Source organism: Taudactylus pleione, unplaced genomic scaffold (genome assembly GCF_031769625.1).
Source record: "Taudactylus pleione unplaced genomic scaffold, aTauple2 ptg000720l, whole genome shotgun sequence".
Taxonomy (NCBI): Eukaryota; Metazoa; Chordata; class Amphibia; order Anura; family Myobatrachidae; genus Taudactylus; species Taudactylus pleione.
This window is the reverse complement of record NW_028285122.1, coordinates 845,000-863,530: the sequence shown is the minus strand read 5'-3', so window position 1 is coordinate 863,530 and position 18,531 is coordinate 845,000. Positions and strand designations below refer to the sequence as shown.

At 45.8% G+C, this 18,531-nt stretch overlaps 1 protein-coding gene across 1 annotated transcript in view; it reads right to left on the bottom strand.

Annotated features, from left to right (window-relative positions):
• Positions 1-18,531, bottom strand: part of LOC148477381 (uncharacterized) — a 116,984-nt gene that overhangs the window by 65,977 nt on the left and 32,476 nt on the right. Inside the window, exons 2-3 of the mRNA XM_088456798.1 lie at positions 10,685-10,757; positions 5,509-5,777 (exon numbers count right to left, since the gene is read on the bottom strand). Coding sequence (XP_088312924.1) covers positions 5,509-5,777; positions 10,685-10,757 — 342 coding nt within the window. The remainder of the gene's footprint in view (positions 1-5,508; positions 5,778-10,684; positions 10,758-18,531) is intronic.

Sequence of the window (18,531 nt, the reverse complement as noted above, 5' to 3'; positions counted from 1 at the left end):
GCTTAAGGAGGCAGCTGGGAGCTTATTACTACTAGCAGGTAATCTGACACCTCAATAGCACATATATAAAGACACACAGACATAGAAAAACATGGTACTAGGAGAGAACTAACTCTAAAGCTGGAGACTTTAGAGAACTGTGAGCAGGCTGAAGCAACTCTCTGCAGGAATTGCACAGAGCAACATAGTATCACAGGCACTGGAACAAAGAAGTTGAACAGCAGTTACTTGAAGTTCTGGGGGTGGATTTATACCCAGGGGTAGCAGATTATTGGAGCACAGCATCAGCTGACTGAGATCATGCTACCATTGGTTAGGAGGACTGTCACATGAGAGGAACTGTCATGGCGGCGCCCATGATGGGAACTCCGATCCCCAAAACTCACAGCCGACAATGGAAGTCCGCAAAAGCACCAAAGGCAGAATACTCAGCATCTTACCCATCACTGCACCAGACGTCTGACCACAAGAAAGTCAGGGGAAGCTGGCACAATCCTAGGCTGAACCCTGACACCAGGATTATGAACTGAGTTGTGGTGGAGGAAATCACTAAAAAGGTTAAGGGTTATTGGAACTCTTTGATTCTAGCAGTGCAAAGTACTTGAAAAGGGATTTGTTGTGGGGTACTTTGTGTTCCCATTGTCTAGGGGTACTGAGTGTTACTTAGTGGATAGGGTTACTTTGTGTTAGCTATCCAAAAGGCATGATTGTTACATAGGCATAAAAGTTTTGCTCCTCATTGTGCACGCTGTCCACTATGCTTATTGGGCTGGTTGTGTACAGCGAGAAGGAGTGCATGAACGTTAGCTCTTGAATCGTTCACCTAAGCTGTTTTAGAGGTTTTCTCCAGATGGGCACTAGGCAGTCCTTGGGAATGGTCGACTATGTGCCGCTTCGACGGGGTCGGCACAGCATATTATGTATACAAAGCACGGTGCGTATTCAACTGCATACTGTAATGTATGGGTTAAGATGACGAGGAAGTGTGTTAAACCTTTTCCTAAATTTGGGAGTTTTGATTTGGAGATATTGAACAATGTAAGGGATAGCATCTGTATGGTGAAACCCCTGAGTAAAAGAGTAAAGTATAACAATTGCTTGAAGTTGTGGCGGCATGAGGGGAATAAGTCGCTTAGTGGTGTGCACGCGGCGCAAACTAGCGCAGCGTGGACGACGCAGGGAAGCGCGCACGCAACGCTAAATAGCATTGTGTGTGCGACGCAAGGGAGCGGTGCTGAAGGTAATGTTAGTGGTGCATGCACACCTCCTCCGTCCTATGCGGATGAAGGTGAAGGTACAGCCAATCTCAAAAATCATAAAAATGTAATAAGTAACTTGTACCCAATCCTGAGTAAATATAAGGAAAATGTGTATAATGCAGATGATGAACCTGTTGTTATGTCTGCCATTTCCCATGCAACCCAGATGTTAAATTTTCCAACATCACATGTACAGGAAGTGGCTCCACCTACACCAGAGGAAAGATATTTAAAAATTCCAATTGGATTAGTCTCTAACCAACTCATGATATATAGGGATCCAATTTTTGTAGCGGAACAGCAATCATGCTATATAGTGTCCCTTGGAGTGGTGAAACTGTGTGGTCCAAAGAGGTTTCTTAAATGCAACTGTAGGAGTCCATCTGTCACTTGGTAAGTGTTCAAAAAAGGACTGTATGGTCCACGGAGTCCGATTCAGGAATTGGAGCCAGCAATGATGTAAGTAAAAATCTAGATGTATCTTCTCAGAGTGAAGGGGTGCTCACCTACTGACGCATTTCGCTGGGTAACCCCCAGCTTTATCAAAGGTGATTGTATGTTTAATTTCAGAGATATTTATACAGGAACAATATGGCCGCTAATTACCAACACATGAAAACAATTACACTTCATCTGTATAAATGTATTAGAAAGAAACATTCTAACTCTTAAAATAAATTATAATAATGAGGCAAACCTTATATTATTGTAATAGTATAAATTTAGACAGATAGTGAGGGTATTTAACCCAAACATACCTGTCCTCCAGCTCACTTTCATCTACCACGCCAATCACATGTTATAAACAAGAGATCATGTGATTCTCAATAGACCATGGGAATATCAGGTCACATGATCTCCTGCCCGCGGGGATGAAAGAATACAATGCTGTCATGTGATATGAAGTGTAGAATATAGCAAGCGACTGTAAAGAGAGGGAGGAGGGGGAGACCTGTCACGTGACCTACCACCTGCAGGGATAGGCATATCCTATATCGCGGTATCATGTAGCGACCGGAAGTGTGGTGGGCGACTCCACACGCCGATACCCTGCATCCATTATGCAAATCTCATGATGGGCGGACATATTATGTCACGTGATCGTATTATGTCACATGACCGCCATCTCCTCATTCTCAGCCACCCAGGTTTGTGCATTCCTCTTCAGTTACCCATGCCTGCTCCCAGTCACATCAAACCGCAGACATGACAAGATGCAACATTACATATAATTGTGGGTCTATAGAGCTCAGTTATTCTATGGTTCTGTAGGGTATATTACTGTAGGGTGGATCATTACATACTATGCTGGTTTGCATGGACTTTATATTTTGAGGTAATGCATTTTAATTTGGAATAAATATCTCTTTCTATCAAAAACTTATATATTTGACTGATTAAATATCACACTAAGAGGCCTATTCATAGATCTGTTATACATGTTTTTAGTAACGATCCCGCTCACCATTACTGCAATGAATGAGGAGGCATAGCACAGTCCTGATGAGGAGGCATAGCACAGTCCTGATAAGGAGGCATAGCTCAGTCCTGATAAGGAGGCATAGCACAGTCCTGATGAGGAGGCATAGCACAGTCCTGATGAGGAGGCATAGCACAGTCCTAATGAGGAGGCATAGCACAGTCCTGATGAGGAGGCATAGCACAGTCCTAATGAGGAGGCATAGCACAGTCCTGATGAGGAGGCATAGCACAGTCCTGATGAGGAGGCATAGCACAGTCCTAATGAGGAGGCATAGCACAGTCCTGATGAGGAGGCATAGCACAGTCCTGATGAGGAGGCATAGCACAGTCCTGATGAGGAGGCATAGCACAGTCCTGATGAGGAGGCATAGCACAGTCCTGATGAGGAGGCATAGCACAGTCCTGATGTGACACACTGTGACCATACATTCATCAAGCTCCAAAACTGACAGTCTTCAGAGTTTTATTATGGGAACTGACAGCATTAGTTCCCAAAGCTCTGCTCCTTACTATGGAAAGGAAGTCCAGGTTGCAAAGAGGGATCCATTTATTTTCCCTCTGTCCCCTCCAGACCTCTTAGTGCGCATGCATGAACTCAGGGCCTGACTCTATAATGATCGTAATTGCAAAGCTGCATGCAAGCTATAGATATATGATGTATACACGCAAGATATAGATATATGATTTATACACGCAGGCTATAGATATATGATGTATGCACGCATGCTATATATGATTTATACACGCAGGCTATAGATATATGATGCATACACACAGGCTATAGATATATGATGTAGGCATGCAGGCTATAGATATATGATGTATACACGCAGGCTATAGATATATGATGTATACACGCAGGCTATAGATATATGATGTATGCACGCATGCTATATATGATGTATACACGCAGGCTATAGATATATGATGTATATACTCAGGTGATAGATATATGATGTTGGCATGCAGGCTATAGATTAGGGATGTGCAGGCTCGAATAGATTCGAATTTGCACGCAGAGTTCGGATTTTACCCTCCAAATAATGGGACTCAGAAAGAGGCAAAACGTCATCTTACATGGACAAACATCATCATTCCTGGACTTATGATGTAGGCATGCAGACTATAGATAGATGATGTATGCACGCAGGCTATAGATTTATTATGTATACAGTCAGGCTATAGATATGATGTATACACACAGGCTATAGATATGATGTATACACGCAGGCTATAGATGTAAGATGTATACACGCAGGCTATAGATATATGATGTATGAATGCAGTCTATAGATATATGATGTATATACACACAGGCTATAGATATGATGTATACACACAGGCTATAGATATATGATGTATACATGCAGGCTATAGATATATGATGTATGCATGCAGGCTATAGATATATGATGTATGCATGCAGGCTATAGATATATGATGTATACATGCAGGCTATAGATATGATGTATACACACAGGCTATAGATATATGATGTATGCATGCAGGCTATAGATATATGATGTATGCACGCAGGCTATAGATATATGATGTATACACACAGGCTATAGATATGATGTATACACACAGGCTATAGATATATGATGTATGCATGCAGGCTGTAGATATATGATGTATGCACGTAGGCTATAGATATATGATGTATGCACGCAGGCTATAGATATATGATGTATGCACACAGGCTATAGATATGATGTATACACACAGGCTATAGATATATGATGTAGGCACGCAGGCAGCTTTGCAATTGCAATCCTTGCAGATATGGTAATGCAGCAGGAGGCATCACACATCCTGTGCATTTCTTAACCGAGCTGCATTGTCCAACGCGGCATCAGTTAATCTGCGTACCATCGGCTGGCTGCGTTGACTCATGGGGTCCCATAGCCGGTCGCTGCAGTTTAGTGGAAGAGAAAAGGAAATCTCTGTCACATGATGGAGATCCTGGCTTCTTCCCTCCCCGGTCAATAAGTCGACAGAGTCAACACACAAAAGGCAGATATAAACAAAGATAGACAGGTACAAATGGTCAGCAGAGTCAATAGGTCAACATTTTTTTTGGCCCTGTCTACCTATTGAATGATTACCATTTTGGGTCTATCTAGACATTGTCAACCTCTTTAGTGTAGATATTTTATACAAAACCCATTATCATGCCTCTCATCTGTCCTTAGGAATTTTTAATCAGCATGGTAGCACCTCTTATACTGTATTAGGAAGGTTAGGGACCCATCTGATGGGGCTCATCGTGACGTGGGGAATGGGCATGCATTTTTGGCTGGACACGTACTAAAAACCTCATTATACTCCATGTTAATTGTACAGTTTATCAAAATTATTTTGCCTATCATTATTCTTAGTACTAGAGTATACACCTGCAATTTCTTTTCTTGTATTGTGTTTTTGAGTTGAAACTTGAACTCAGGTCTAACTAGCACAGAATCAGTTATTTGTATAAATCTAAATGTATTAAACAATCTGCCTTGAAAAAAAAAAATTAAAAAATGTTTGTTTAGAACAAAAAAACATCATCATAACCCATCTCTGCCGAGACTACATTCTCTTAGAATTTTTCCCTCTGTGACATTACTGATATTGGCAAATACTAATTTACTATGAGTTTCTATAATTTGCGTGTCTTGTAATTACCCATATTGGGGAGAGACAGTTGGCAGAAGGTGGGAATATGGATATTAAAGCCAAATATAATAGACAAAAAGAAGGAGAGATAACAGACGGCTCTAACCTAGAGTAGTAGACAGGTAAGCGAGTTCCGCGTCATATAACGCTGAATCAATATCAACCACATTGAGCCGTCCCTGGTGTTTGGTGTGATACAGAATCCCAACATGGCAGCTTTTCACTTTTTCTTCCCATGAAGATCGGTTTTTGTTGGTGATTGGAAGATACCTCACGTCTGAGATGAGATCTTTAAATTCTGAGGTGAGAAATGTCATCAACCACTTGAGGTCGGATTCTGCAGACCTGGAGCTGATGCCCACAACAATCCTGTTCCTGCAAGAAAGAAATAGCAGGAAATGTGTAAGATACGGCAACTCCAATGCTTTATACAATCATTACCTGGTCACAATGGGCAATATTCTGAGCCTCACGCATTTCACATCTGTTATTAAGTATGGCGGTGGCAGATTACCTAGTTATGGGAAATAGTGAGGAGCAATGTCCGCCCCACTCCCTTGGATAGCGGTTTCCTAGTGAGTATTGCTACTAAGTTGAAGGGGAAACCAGGATCCCCTTAGTGTACAGTATAAAGAGTACGTGGTGTTAACTCTTTGGGCGCTGTTTCACTTGTAATGTCCAAAACTTATTCCCGAATAATATTAGTGTCAGGGGTCCTTGGTTAGTCGGACTTTGTGTCCAAAATGAAAAAGACACTGCTCCAGTTAAGGTATTATTAACAAACAATGTTTTATCACATCTAGGATTCTGACAGAATGGGCGTCTAGGTGCACCATAACTAAAATGAATTATATACATTTTTTGAAAAATCTCAGTATTAGTTCAAAGCCCAGATTCTGTCCACAGGTCATTCCGTGTCAAATGAACACACTGATTCTACCTCACCAGCTCAGATTTTGTTCACATTTGATATATGGTGAGTAAATAGGTAGTCTAAGAAAAATACAAATAATTATTTAAATATACCATGCCGTTTTCAAAAATCTGTCAAAGACGCACAACCAGCTTATTTTCAAATGCCCCTAATTAAGCTAGGAGGTTCACAAATACCTTTCCCTGTTACCACCCACAAACGCCACTATCTGTCACTCAAAGTAGCGCTCACTCATTGTTTTACTAGCGCACGATTTCCCATCGCACAGACTGGTTCACACATGTGTATTTAGAACTGTACGCATGGTATTATCACTTCTTTCTTTCTGCTACTGATTCCTCTCCCTATGTAACCAAGCATCTGACTTGCCTTCCTCATTGCCTTGTTACAATTGCTTGCATTTAAGTCACCTGAAATAGTGACTCCTAGACCCCTTTCCTCTTCAGTAGTTTCCAGTATAGTGCCATTAATACTGCATTTTTTGGCATTAAACTGTAGTTGCCACGTTCTTGACCATTCCTCTAGTCTACCTAGATCATCAATCATTTGTTTTACCCCTCCTGGTGTGTCTCTACAGTGATTATGCCGACCTGACAATGCCGGTCCTGGGATGGGTATAATGCTATTTTGGGCATTTTTATCATGGGGGTGTTACATACTGATAACAGGAACTATAGTACCTGTGTACTATGTTGTAAGTAGCATTACACCTATGTAGGGATCCCGGCATCAGGTCCATATACTGTACTCACAGTGGACATAGTGAGTGTCGGACTCCTTACCGCATCCCCTGCTCCACATACTGATTACAGATCAGGATTATTAGACATTAGTAAAATGGATAATGAAGATGACAATGTTTTCATCTGGAATGGTCTCATTCTGTAATGCTCGTACATCAGCAAAGTATAATCTATCTTATACAGCGTCCTAGACTCCATGGTGTCGAAGTTTCTACATGTGCGTTTTTTCAGATAATTGCTTTTTTTTTCTATTATCACCTGAATGTTAAAATTCATGAATGAACAGTGTTGCTCTAAAGGCCCCCATACACAGGTCGATTTGCATAAGATCCGATCTCGCATACGATTTCTTCCCTTGACATTCTGTACGATTTATGTTTAGAAAAGGAACAATTGTACAAACGACCATACGGTTAGATGTATCTTAAACAATTGCAAATCGTATAAGATATATCATATGCAGCAAATAACCACACAATGCATCTGCTGGAATGTCAATAAGGGAGGGCTTATCTAGGGGGTATAAAGGCAGCATCCTTTTTAGATCTGGGCACACTTTGCTCTGTGACTAGCGAGGCTAGGTTTTATATCCTGCTGAACGTTGTACTTTGCTAGAGTGCTCTGCTTTGTGTTAAGGCTTACCTTTACAAAGTGTGATTATTCTGCTTACTATTGGTGTCCTGCCTCCTATAACCAGAGGCAGGACACCAATATGAGGAATGCCATCTGCCTGAAGTTTGGGACTCTCATTTCCCCCCAGGCTTTGGGGCATTATCCCAGACACCTGTGATGCCATTGTCAATGTCCTGAAGTTCCACTACTTCAAAGTAAGTAAAAACATGACACATTTTTATCTTGTGAAAGAAAAACTTGTTTTTATTATTTTTAACACACTGTGGGTTAGAAAAACAACCAACATGGCTGTATATATATATATATATATATATATATATAAAGTACATAAAAGTTAAACCAACATGGCTGCTTTTTAATGTTTTGCAAAACCAACATGGTATATTAACTATATAAATAGTGCTATATCCACAAGTTTTATGTCTCACAAGAGCTAGGCAGCTGCATAGTTTACGGCGTGTCAGATGATGGATTAAACAGGCCAAGAAGCACAAGGAGCAATTCCAGATTGAGGCCGAGGCAGACAACAATCTGTACTTGTGCCACGCACTTAGCGACTCCGTCCAATCCCCCTCATCCACGCCATATACCATGCAGCTGCTATTGGGAGACATAAAACTTGATGATAGTTGAAAAAAAGTTACATTTAAAAATAAAAAAATTGTGGGGGATCCTCATCCTCCGACAACATGGCACTAAACACAACATCAGAAGATGTGGAGGGGTTGGTGGTTTGAGGGGTAGGATAACTGGGATGGGGTGTAGGGTGGGATGGGGCTGGCCCCATTATTGGTGTGGGCTGGTAGGTTGGTGGAGGGTAACTATGGGATGTAGATGGGCCATAGTTAAATGGCTGCACCGTTGTCAGAGGGACCGGGTCATCATTGAGCCTTGTAGTGGTTGCCAGCTTCTTCATTCTCCCCGGATAACTGTATCATACATAATGCGTTGGGCATGGATTTGCTGGCTTTCCTCCATTTTCCTCACACTACTAGCTATGTGTTTTGCCCTGGTGGTCAAACATGTCCGGGGGTCTATTTAATGCCTGCTTGACCTGATGTAATGAATCATCCTGCTGAACCTGGGTCTTATGCTGATATCTCCGGCATTTTGGGGCAGGTTGTGTTAATTCTGCCCCTCGCTACCACTTTGGCAGGCAATATGCAGGCTGACCCTTAGTTCCAGGTTTTGTGTTAATAACATGTTTTGCAAATGTTTTATTTTGTTACTTCTTTATTCTAGTTCCCAACAATGGTGGAGGAGTGGCAGACCATTGCTGAGGAGTTTGAACAGAGATAGAACTTCCCAAACTGCGGTGGAGCAATAGATGGAAAACATATCCAGATTACCGCACCTGCCCACAGCGGATCCTTTTATTATAACTATAAAGGATATTATAGCATAGTTCTCATGGCAGTGGTGACTGCCAGTTATGAGTTAATTTACGTTGATGTGTGCAAAAATGGCCGTGCTTCAGATCAAGGATAAGTTAAGCAAACACTGGGCCTGATTCAGACCCGGACGCAAGCGATGTGCGCTCGCAACTGGGTCGATGGTGAGTCAGTGCGCATGTGCACGATGGAGCCGGCTCCATCGTGCGCATACGTGAGACCCTGATAGCGACGGGCACTCTGTCGCTCCGGGTCTCGCAACAAGGGGAGAGAGCTGTCGATGTTGAGTGACAGCTCGCCCCCTTTGGTGGGCGGGCCGGGGGAGTGGCTTCCCAAACGGAGGCTTTCCCATGCGAACGCCTCCATTTGGGGGCGGCCCCACTGACATCACATGTGATGTCACATGTGATGTCTGTGGGAGAGATTTCGGCTCTGTTAGAGCCGAAATCTCTCTGGGGCTTGCGGCCACGAGACCCTACCACAAGGGTCTCGTCGCAAGCCCATTGGTCATGATGGTCTTGACAATCGCGACCATCTTCCTAGTCGCTTGCTATAGCTGTGGGTGGTCACCCACAGCTATGCGAGTGGCCAGGAGGCCGCACAAAAAAAAATAATGCCCTGATTCAGAGCGAGCACTCTGTCAGAGCATCCGGCTCTGAATCAGGGCCTCTATTCTATGAGAGACTTAGCTCCAAACGCTTGAATTTGCGACCAATAATGGAAACGAAGCACGGCCTAAACTATGTTCTCGTGGCTGATGATGCATTTGCTCTCCATGAGCATTTTCTGAAGTCGTATGCACAACAAGGCCTGACAAAAGAAAAAAGCGCATCTTCAACTACCGTCTATCCAGGGCACAGAGAATAGTTGAGAACACATTTGGCATTTTATGGAACCGCTTCTGGATTTTCCATACATCAATAAATCTACTTGTGGAGAAAATTGATTCTGTTGTCTTGGCCTGCTGTGTCCTACACAATTACCTCCACAAAAAAAAGGACTATTCAACAGAGGACATCAGACACAGCTGTGCCTAATGGCCCAGAGCATCCTGAGGAAACAGTGCCAATGCTCTCTGTGGCCCCATCTCAGTGTTGGTAACAACAGGGGCTGGGCGGGCTAAAGAGGTCAGGGAGCAATATATGGCCTACTTCAATGGAGTGGGGACAGTACCATGGCAGGACAGTATCCACTAATGGACTATAGTGGAACTATGAACTTTGAAAAAACATTTCATATAGTGTAATTAATATCCATGTCTGGGTTGTCCACTACAGGATCCTCTGCAAGACTCTCCACCATTAAGATCTGTGATGGTCACTGCAGCTCCTGCTCATGCAGGAATTTCAGAAGGTCAAAGTATGACAGCGTACTTGTATATATGTCATCTGCCCCTGCCTCGGATGTCCTGGAGTCTTGTTGCTTCTTATTCTCCTTGACATATACAGTCTTTAGATTTTGTATTTTCCCCTTCACCCAAACGGGAGATGCCTCACCATGAAAGGGCATGCTAACTGGACAAGCGCTTGGATTGCAGCAGCTCCCTTAATTTTTTTCCGGTAGTCTGGACTTTTAACTCGCCACAAACACTCATGAGCATGGAATAGCTCAATAAACTCAGACACAAACTGCCTTTCTCTTGCACTTCTCATTCCTGTTGGGAAAACATATTGTAAAAATATTATTTTTTAATGTAAAAGTTTGAATGTTTTAGTTTTTTAAAAATTCAAATTAGTTTATATGTTTTAAATAGGGATGTGTGCCGGAACATTTTTTGGGATTTGGATTTAGCTCTTAATCATCGTTAGGTTTTGGATTTGCCAAACCTGCCATGACTGGTTTTGCATTTGGATTTGGATTTTTTTACAAAAATTGCCCAAAAAATGCTAATATCACATATTTTGGGCTTTTATTGTTCCTAGAGTATTATTAACCTCAATAACATTAATTTCCAGTAATTTACAGTCAATTTAGACCACCTCACAGCTCATAATATTGTTTTCACCATTATTGGCCAAAGGCTGCAGTGAGCTGGCTGGTTACTAAGCGACAGAGCATCTATGAAACATTGCCACTCACTGCTGAGTCACAGTACTTGTGTATTAATGAACACACAGAGGGTTAGGGGGGTGATTCTGACCCGCATGCTAAGCTGCACTCTCTGGCAGCCAAAAGGAGCTGGGTATGCAAATTCCGTGATCGCACTGTCTGGTGTAAGGACGCCATCTATGTCTTAGAGAGTGACAGTAGAGTGAGCGCACGCCGGTATAAAGACGCCCACTTTTCTTTCTTAGCACACGTCATCTCCATGAAGTGTATGATTAATCAGAACCATCGAGAGCCATCGGAGCTGCTCGCAGTGCTTGAGGTAGACCCTACCCCACCGCAAGCACTGCGATCACTGCAGGCTGAAATACAACCAGGTGACGTGTACAATGATGCTTCCATGCTAATTATGGACACCCATTAAATGCCGTTTTAACGCCCAGACACACCTGCGTTCACAGCACCACTCCCCCGTTCACAAGCACCTTCCCCTGTTACCACCCACAAATGGCACTGTCTGTCTCTCAAAGTAGCGTCCAGTCTGTGTACAATGAGCGCACAATTTACCATCGCAGTGACTGGTTCATACATGCGTATTTTGCCGCATGCGCAGACGGGCGACAATCGCCCATGCGAGCGATCGCGGCTTAGCGTCTGGGTCTGAATCAGGCCCCAAGGCCCAAGGAGTCACAGTGCTTTTATACACAGAGGGCTAAAGGGGCGTATCAGACCCAGACACTAAGCTGCGCTCTCTCGCAGCCAAAAGAGAATAGGTATGCAAATTCTGCGAAAGCACTGTCTGGTGTAAGGTTGCCTTCTATGTCTTAGAGAGCGACAGCAGATTGAGCGTACGCCGCTGTAATGATGCCCACTATTCTTTCTTAACACATGTCATACGGTTTTGGACGTATGGGAGACAAAATGAGTAAGATTTCCCCATATCATCCACAATTAGTACCAGACTCATTTTAGCGGGGGCATAATGCCACATCCGGGGGACCCACTTCACAAGGTCCCCCAGCCATAGCATTATCACTAGAGATGAGCGTGTCCGGTTCCCTGAGAACCGGACCCACCCAAACTTTGGGGATCTGGGGCTATCCGAGGCACCCCTCAGATCTCTCCACCTGCCCCAGATCCCTAATTGAGGCAAAACCTCACGATCCTCTGTTGGATCTCAAGGTTTTGCCTCAAGCACCCATTTTTAAATATCCCTTTGCCTTCAATGAGCACAGTGCTGATTGGCTGACAGAGCCGTCTGTCCCGGCTCTCAGCCAATCAGCATTAAGCCCATTGAGTACAGGGAAAAAAGAAGATAGCGCTGGTTCCCGCGGTCGGCATCACTCATAGCAAGCTATCGCGGCTTAGCGTATGGGTCTGAATCAGGCCTTAAGTCCCAAGGAGTCACGGTGCTTATATACACAGTGCACTTATAACCAGTAAAGTCACAGAGTTTGTATACACAGTGGGCTTATGCCCAAGAAAATAATGTCCAGAGGCACTCCAGTCCAACTCCTAATCCCTTTCTTTCCTAACATGCACAGCGCGACTGACGAAATGGCGCAGAGTCCTGGGCGCCACGCAGTGGCGGAACTAGAGTGGTGGGCCCAGGTGCAAGAATATGCTTTGGGCCCCCCCACCCCGCTCATTCTTGGCACCCCGCACCCCAACATTTTTTCACCACCCCTGAATCGCCCCCAGTAATTAAATCCAGTGTCTGTCCTGCTGCCCAGCCTTGTTTTTTCACCACCCCTCACTGCCCCCCCAGTCAGTAAATCCAGTCTGTCCAGCCCCAGTGTGTCAGCCTCATTCTCCCTCCATCCCCAGCATGTCTGTGCCTCGTTCTTCCCCCCAGCGTGTCAGCCTCATTCTCTCCCCCAGTCCCAGCGTGTCAGCCTCTGCCTCGTTCTTCCCCCCAGCGTGTGTCCTGGCATGTCAGACTCTTCCCCCCAGCCCCAGTGTGTCTCAGCCTCTTCCCCTCCCAGCATCTGTCTCAGCCTCTTCCCCTCCCAGCATGTGTCTCAGCCTCTCCCCCCAAGCAAGTCTCAGCCTCTTTGTCCCCAGCATGTGTCTCAGCCTCTTTCCCCCCAGCATGTGTCTCAGCCTCTTTCCCCCCAGCATGTGTCTCAGCCTCTTTTCCCCCCAGCATGTGTCTCAGCCTCTTCCCCCCCAGCATGTGTCTCAGCCTCTTCCCCCTCAGTGTGTGTCTCAGCCTCTCCCCCCAAGTGTGTGTCTCAGCCTCTCCCCCCCAGTGTGTGTCTCAGCCTCTCCCCCCAGTGTGTGTCTCAGCCTCTTCCCCCCAGTGTGTGTCTCAGCCTCTTCCCCCCCGGTGTGTGTCACAGCCTCTCCCCCCCGGTGTGTGTCTCGGCCTCTCCCCTCCCAGTGTGTGTCTCAGCCTCTCCCCCCCCACTGTGTGTCTCAACCTCTCCCCCCCCAGCGTGTCTCAGCCTATCCCCCCCAGTGTGTCTCAGTCTCGTCCCCTCCCAGCATGTGTCTCAGCCTCTCCCCTCCCAGCGTGTGTCTCAGCCTCTCCCCCCCAGTGTGTGTCTCAGCCTCTCCCCTCCCAGCGTGTGTCTCAGCCTATCCCCCCCAGCGTGTCTCAGCCTATCCCCCCTAGTGTGTCTCAGTCTCTTCCCCTCCCAGCATGCGTCTCAGCCTCTTTCCCCCTCAGCATGTGTCTCAGCCTCTCCCCCCCAACATGTGTCTCAGCCTCTCCCCCCCAGTGTGTGTCTCAGCCTATCCCCCCCAGCGTGCCTCAGTATATCCCCCCCAGTGTGTCTCAGTCTCTTCCCCTCCCAGCGTGTGTCTCAGCCTCTTCTCCTCCCATCATGTGTCTCAGCCTCTTCCCCTCCCAGCATGTGTCTCAGCCTCTTCCCCTCCCAGCATGTGTCTCAGCCTCTCCCCCCCAGTGTGTGTCTCAGCCTCTTCCCCCCCAGTGTGTGTCTCAGCCTCTCCCCCCCAGTGTGTGTCTCGGCCTCTCCTCCCCAGTGTGTGTCTCAGCCTCTCCCCCCCAGTGTGTCTCAGCCTCTTCCCCCCCAGTGTGTGTCTCAGCCTCTTCCCCTCCCAGCATGTGTCTCAGCCTCTCCCCCCCAGTGTGTGTCTCAGCCTCTCCCCCCCAGTGTGTGTCTCAGCCTCTCGCCCCCAGTGTGTGTCTCGGCCTCTCCCCTCCCAGTGTGTGTCTCAGCCTCTCCCCCCCAGTGTGTGTCTCAGCCTCTCCCCCCCAGTGTGTGTCTCAGCCTCTCCCCCCCAGTGTGTGTCTCAGCATCTCCCCCCCAGTGTGTGTCTCAGCCTCTCCCCCACAGCATGTCTCAGCTTCCCCCCCCAGCATGTGTCTCAGCCTCTCCCCTCCCAGTGTGTGTCTCAGCCTCTCCCCCCCAGTGTGTGTCTCAGCCTCTCCCCCCCGTGTGTGTCTCGGCCTCTCCCCTCCCAGTGTGTGTCTCAGCCTCTCCCCCCCAGTGTGTGTCTGAGCCTCTCCCCCCCAGCATGTCTCAGCTTCTCCCCACCCAGCATGTGTCTCAGCCTCTTCCCCATTACCACCACCACTTATTTCTTTCTCCTTCTGCTCCTCTCGATCCGCAGCTCCTCTCAATCCAGCAGCCCGGCCCCTTGTTATGACATGTCATGATGTCACGTGCGCTGTGTCATAACAAAGGGCCAGGGCAAGGCGGGTGTCTCTGTCATGTTGGAGCCGGAGCGGCCAAAGGGGGACCACTCTGGCTCCAACCATTTACTTAATGGGGCAAGGTCGGTGGGCAGCGGCGCTGTGGATGAAGGCAGCCATGGGCCCCTGCACCACAGCGGGCGCCGGTGCAAGGCACCGGCTGCACCGCCGCTAGTTCCGCCCCTGGCGCCACGCCTTTTATGGAGGCCGAAAGTCACCCGAGTCTCGCGAGAATCCGACGTCGGCCGGGCGGGAATGCCCGAACTTGCATTCGGGTGGACTCGGATTCCTCAGAATACAAACCGCTCATCTCTAGTTTTAAATGTGTAAATAATAAAATTTTAAACATGTTTGACTGTTTAAATAAATACATGAAGTATACTTATTTTATTTTAAAATTTTCAAAAACTGGGATAACAAGCATTGTTTAATACTGTCATAACCTTTTCTTGGGCAGGGTGAACAATGCGGGTTTTGTGGATTTTAAACATTGATGGGTTTGTACGTTGGTGGTATAAGGTTCAGTGGTGGTGCAGTGGGTAATACACATTGGTGGTGCAGTGGGTAATACACATTGGTGGTGCAGTGGGTAATACACATTGGTGGTGCAGTGGGTAATACACATTGGTGGTGTAGTGGTTTATAGACATTGCTGGTGCAGGGGTTTATACACATTGGTAGTGCAGGGATATATATACTCACTTCACAATATCCCAAAAAACTCCTGACACACGATGCTGCTTCCGGCTCTCTTCTCCTACGTCGTCTGTCACAAAATGGATGAGGGGAGACCAGGGACATCGTACATCGCATCGTACTTCAGCAAAAGTGTGACCAATGTGTGTCACATCGTAAACGATCTGTCTAAATCTTTCTGCAAAACTATCTTATCTACGATGACTATACACGACACCGGGGACACACATCGGCATCATAATCGTGTATTAAACACCACTTTTTACATGATCGGTCGTTACGATGTGTAGAAAACAGCCATATCATGTAAAGAATCACCCCGTGTATGGGGGCCTTCATTCTTAGGGGTAAATTTAGTAAAGTGAGAGTTTTTAGAAGTGAGTTTTAAATGTGATGTTGCCCATAGCAACCAATCAGATTCTAGCTATGATCTTCTAGAAGGTGCTATTTAAATGTTAAGTAGAATCTGATTGGTTGCTATGGGCAACATCTCTTCTAAACCTCACTTCTAAAAACTCTCACTTTAGTAAATGTATCCCTTAAAGTTATTTGGTTAACTGAATATATTATTCCAGATGTTCTGGAAAAAGATATGTACTATCCTGAATATTTTGGACATGGAGTTTTCCGTATAAGGTTTTTAAGTGTCATTTTTATAAAATATACTTAATTACATAAAAAACATAATGCAACAGACATTGCTCTATTCATGATAGGCCTCATTTCAAATTAGGAGCAATTGGAACCCAGCTAATACATTCAGCGATGTCAGGGTACAAATACAACAAAGTTATTTCCTGTTTGCTTTGTCATGTAGCACTGACACACTGCGCAGCTTTATACTTACACACGGTCAGATCAGACAAAGGGCCCAATTCAGAGCCGTTCGTAATTTGCGGACGTTCGTTCAGGAAAAGGGGCTGGCTATTTAAATGAACCGTTCGCTCTTTGCGGTCTGTTCACGCCTCTATGTCTGAACGAGCGAACAAAACATGAGAACTTAATTTAGAAAAAAACGCCCCCTGGCCGCTCGCATCCTTCGTCATGTCCGCTATTTATTAGATTAATCGAGTACATCGACCAGGGTATGAACTGCTCGCTACTCTTGGGGTTGGTTTTTGCTACCACAATTTTGCGAGCAGTTCTGGCTATAAAATAACCCAGTGACGTGGTCAATGACGCTGCTGTATTAATTATGCACACCCATAAAACGCCCGTTTTGACCTTTAAGCGCGCCTGCATTCGGATCTCCACTCCCCATTTTCAAGCACCTTCCCCTGTTACCACCCACAAACGCCTCATTCTGTCACTCAAAATAGCAGGCACTCGCAATTTAGAGAACAAACGATTTTCGGCCGCAATGACTGGTTTGCGCATGCGTATTATGATCCGTACGCATGCGCAGTTGGGCAAACATCGCTCGGAGCGAACGAGCAGCCACTTGCGTCCGGCTCTGAATCAGGCCCAAAGATATCATTGTCTGATCGTCATCCATGTGCTGGGTGATCGATATCGAACCCCCAATCGACTATAACAACCCACGATCAACGATTGTGGGTCCCTATAGAAACCTGATCAATATCGACCAGGTTGGCCTGCATGCATGGGCGATGGTCGTTATCGACCATCGATGCCCGCACATCGATGGTCATTGGAAGGAGCCAAAAAAATGCATGATTTGAATGATATCGTTAGCATTCAAATTGTGCATTTTAATCGTAACGTGTGTACACACCATTAGAGCTGGGACAGGATGCAGCTTCCCAGCCATAAATCTGTCAGGATTCCCCTGCAGCACAACAGGGATTTGCCAAGATTGCATCTTTTTTCCTGAATTTCTTGTTATCTCAGAATAAGACCCTATAGCATACTTGCCTGTGGGAGGCTCCCAATTTTTGGGGTAAATCGTGGCACCCCCGGAAGATTAGGCACTCCTCTCACATCTTGCCCACTTCCTAGTGAAGTGGGCAGAATGCGGAGAATATTACCAGGACTCCGCAGATTATATGATAATGTCATAATTTGCCCCACCCCCCATTTAAGAAATGTGCATTTGCAGCATTTTTCCATGAGGGGTGTGGCCTGATAACACAAATAATCCAGTCCCGCCCCATCACCACCCACCTCCATCCCGGCTTCTCCAATAGAGTCAATGATTTTGACCGTGCAGCCCCCCTTCACTGTAATGAGCTCCCTCGCTCATTCAGGCTCTTCTCTGACCTTGCAGAGCTTCAAACCTGCACTGAAAAAACCCACCTGTTCATCAAAGCGTACCCTTCCCCCACATAACCGTGTCACCAGGTCGCCCTCCCTCCTGCCTCAGCCATCTCTACCATCATCGAAGGTTGATGACCATCCCTAACTAGCAGTGTAACACACAGTCATGCTGGGGGGGAGAGGAAGAGGAGGAGGAGGAGGAGGAGGGAGACTGTCACTTTCAATAAACTGAATCACAGTTCTGGGTACAACAGAATTCATTACTGTCAGCTCAATAAGCAGGGGATACATACAGATCTACTTTATGTATCATACTTTCCTACTCTCCCGAGATCTGTGGTAGGCTCCCGATTTTGCAGGTAATCGCCCTGTACCTCTGGAAGAGTAGGCACTTCATTGTGGACAGGATGGAAAGAATCTTCTTGGGTAATCTGCCAGGCAGGGGGCAGAGCTTAATGATGCAATTGTAAAATAATATAATTTAATTAAGTGGTAATTGCAGCATTTTTACTGTGAGGGACGGGGCTTAATAATGCAAATCATATGGTCCCGCCCCCATCAACACCCAATTGATTCTCCTCTCCGGGCTTAACAAGTAAGTATGGTATGTACTGTAAGCAGTGATAACATACATATGACTGAGACTGAGCCACGGAAATATAAATCATTCCAATATATATTTGGCACTAATATGAAGAGGAACAATGATCTGCAGGTCTGGAGAGTTAGTCTGCAGGGGGTGTTAAGGGATGATATGCAGGAAGATAGGAGGGATAATCTGCAGGGGGAGTTTAGGTTCCAGGATGAT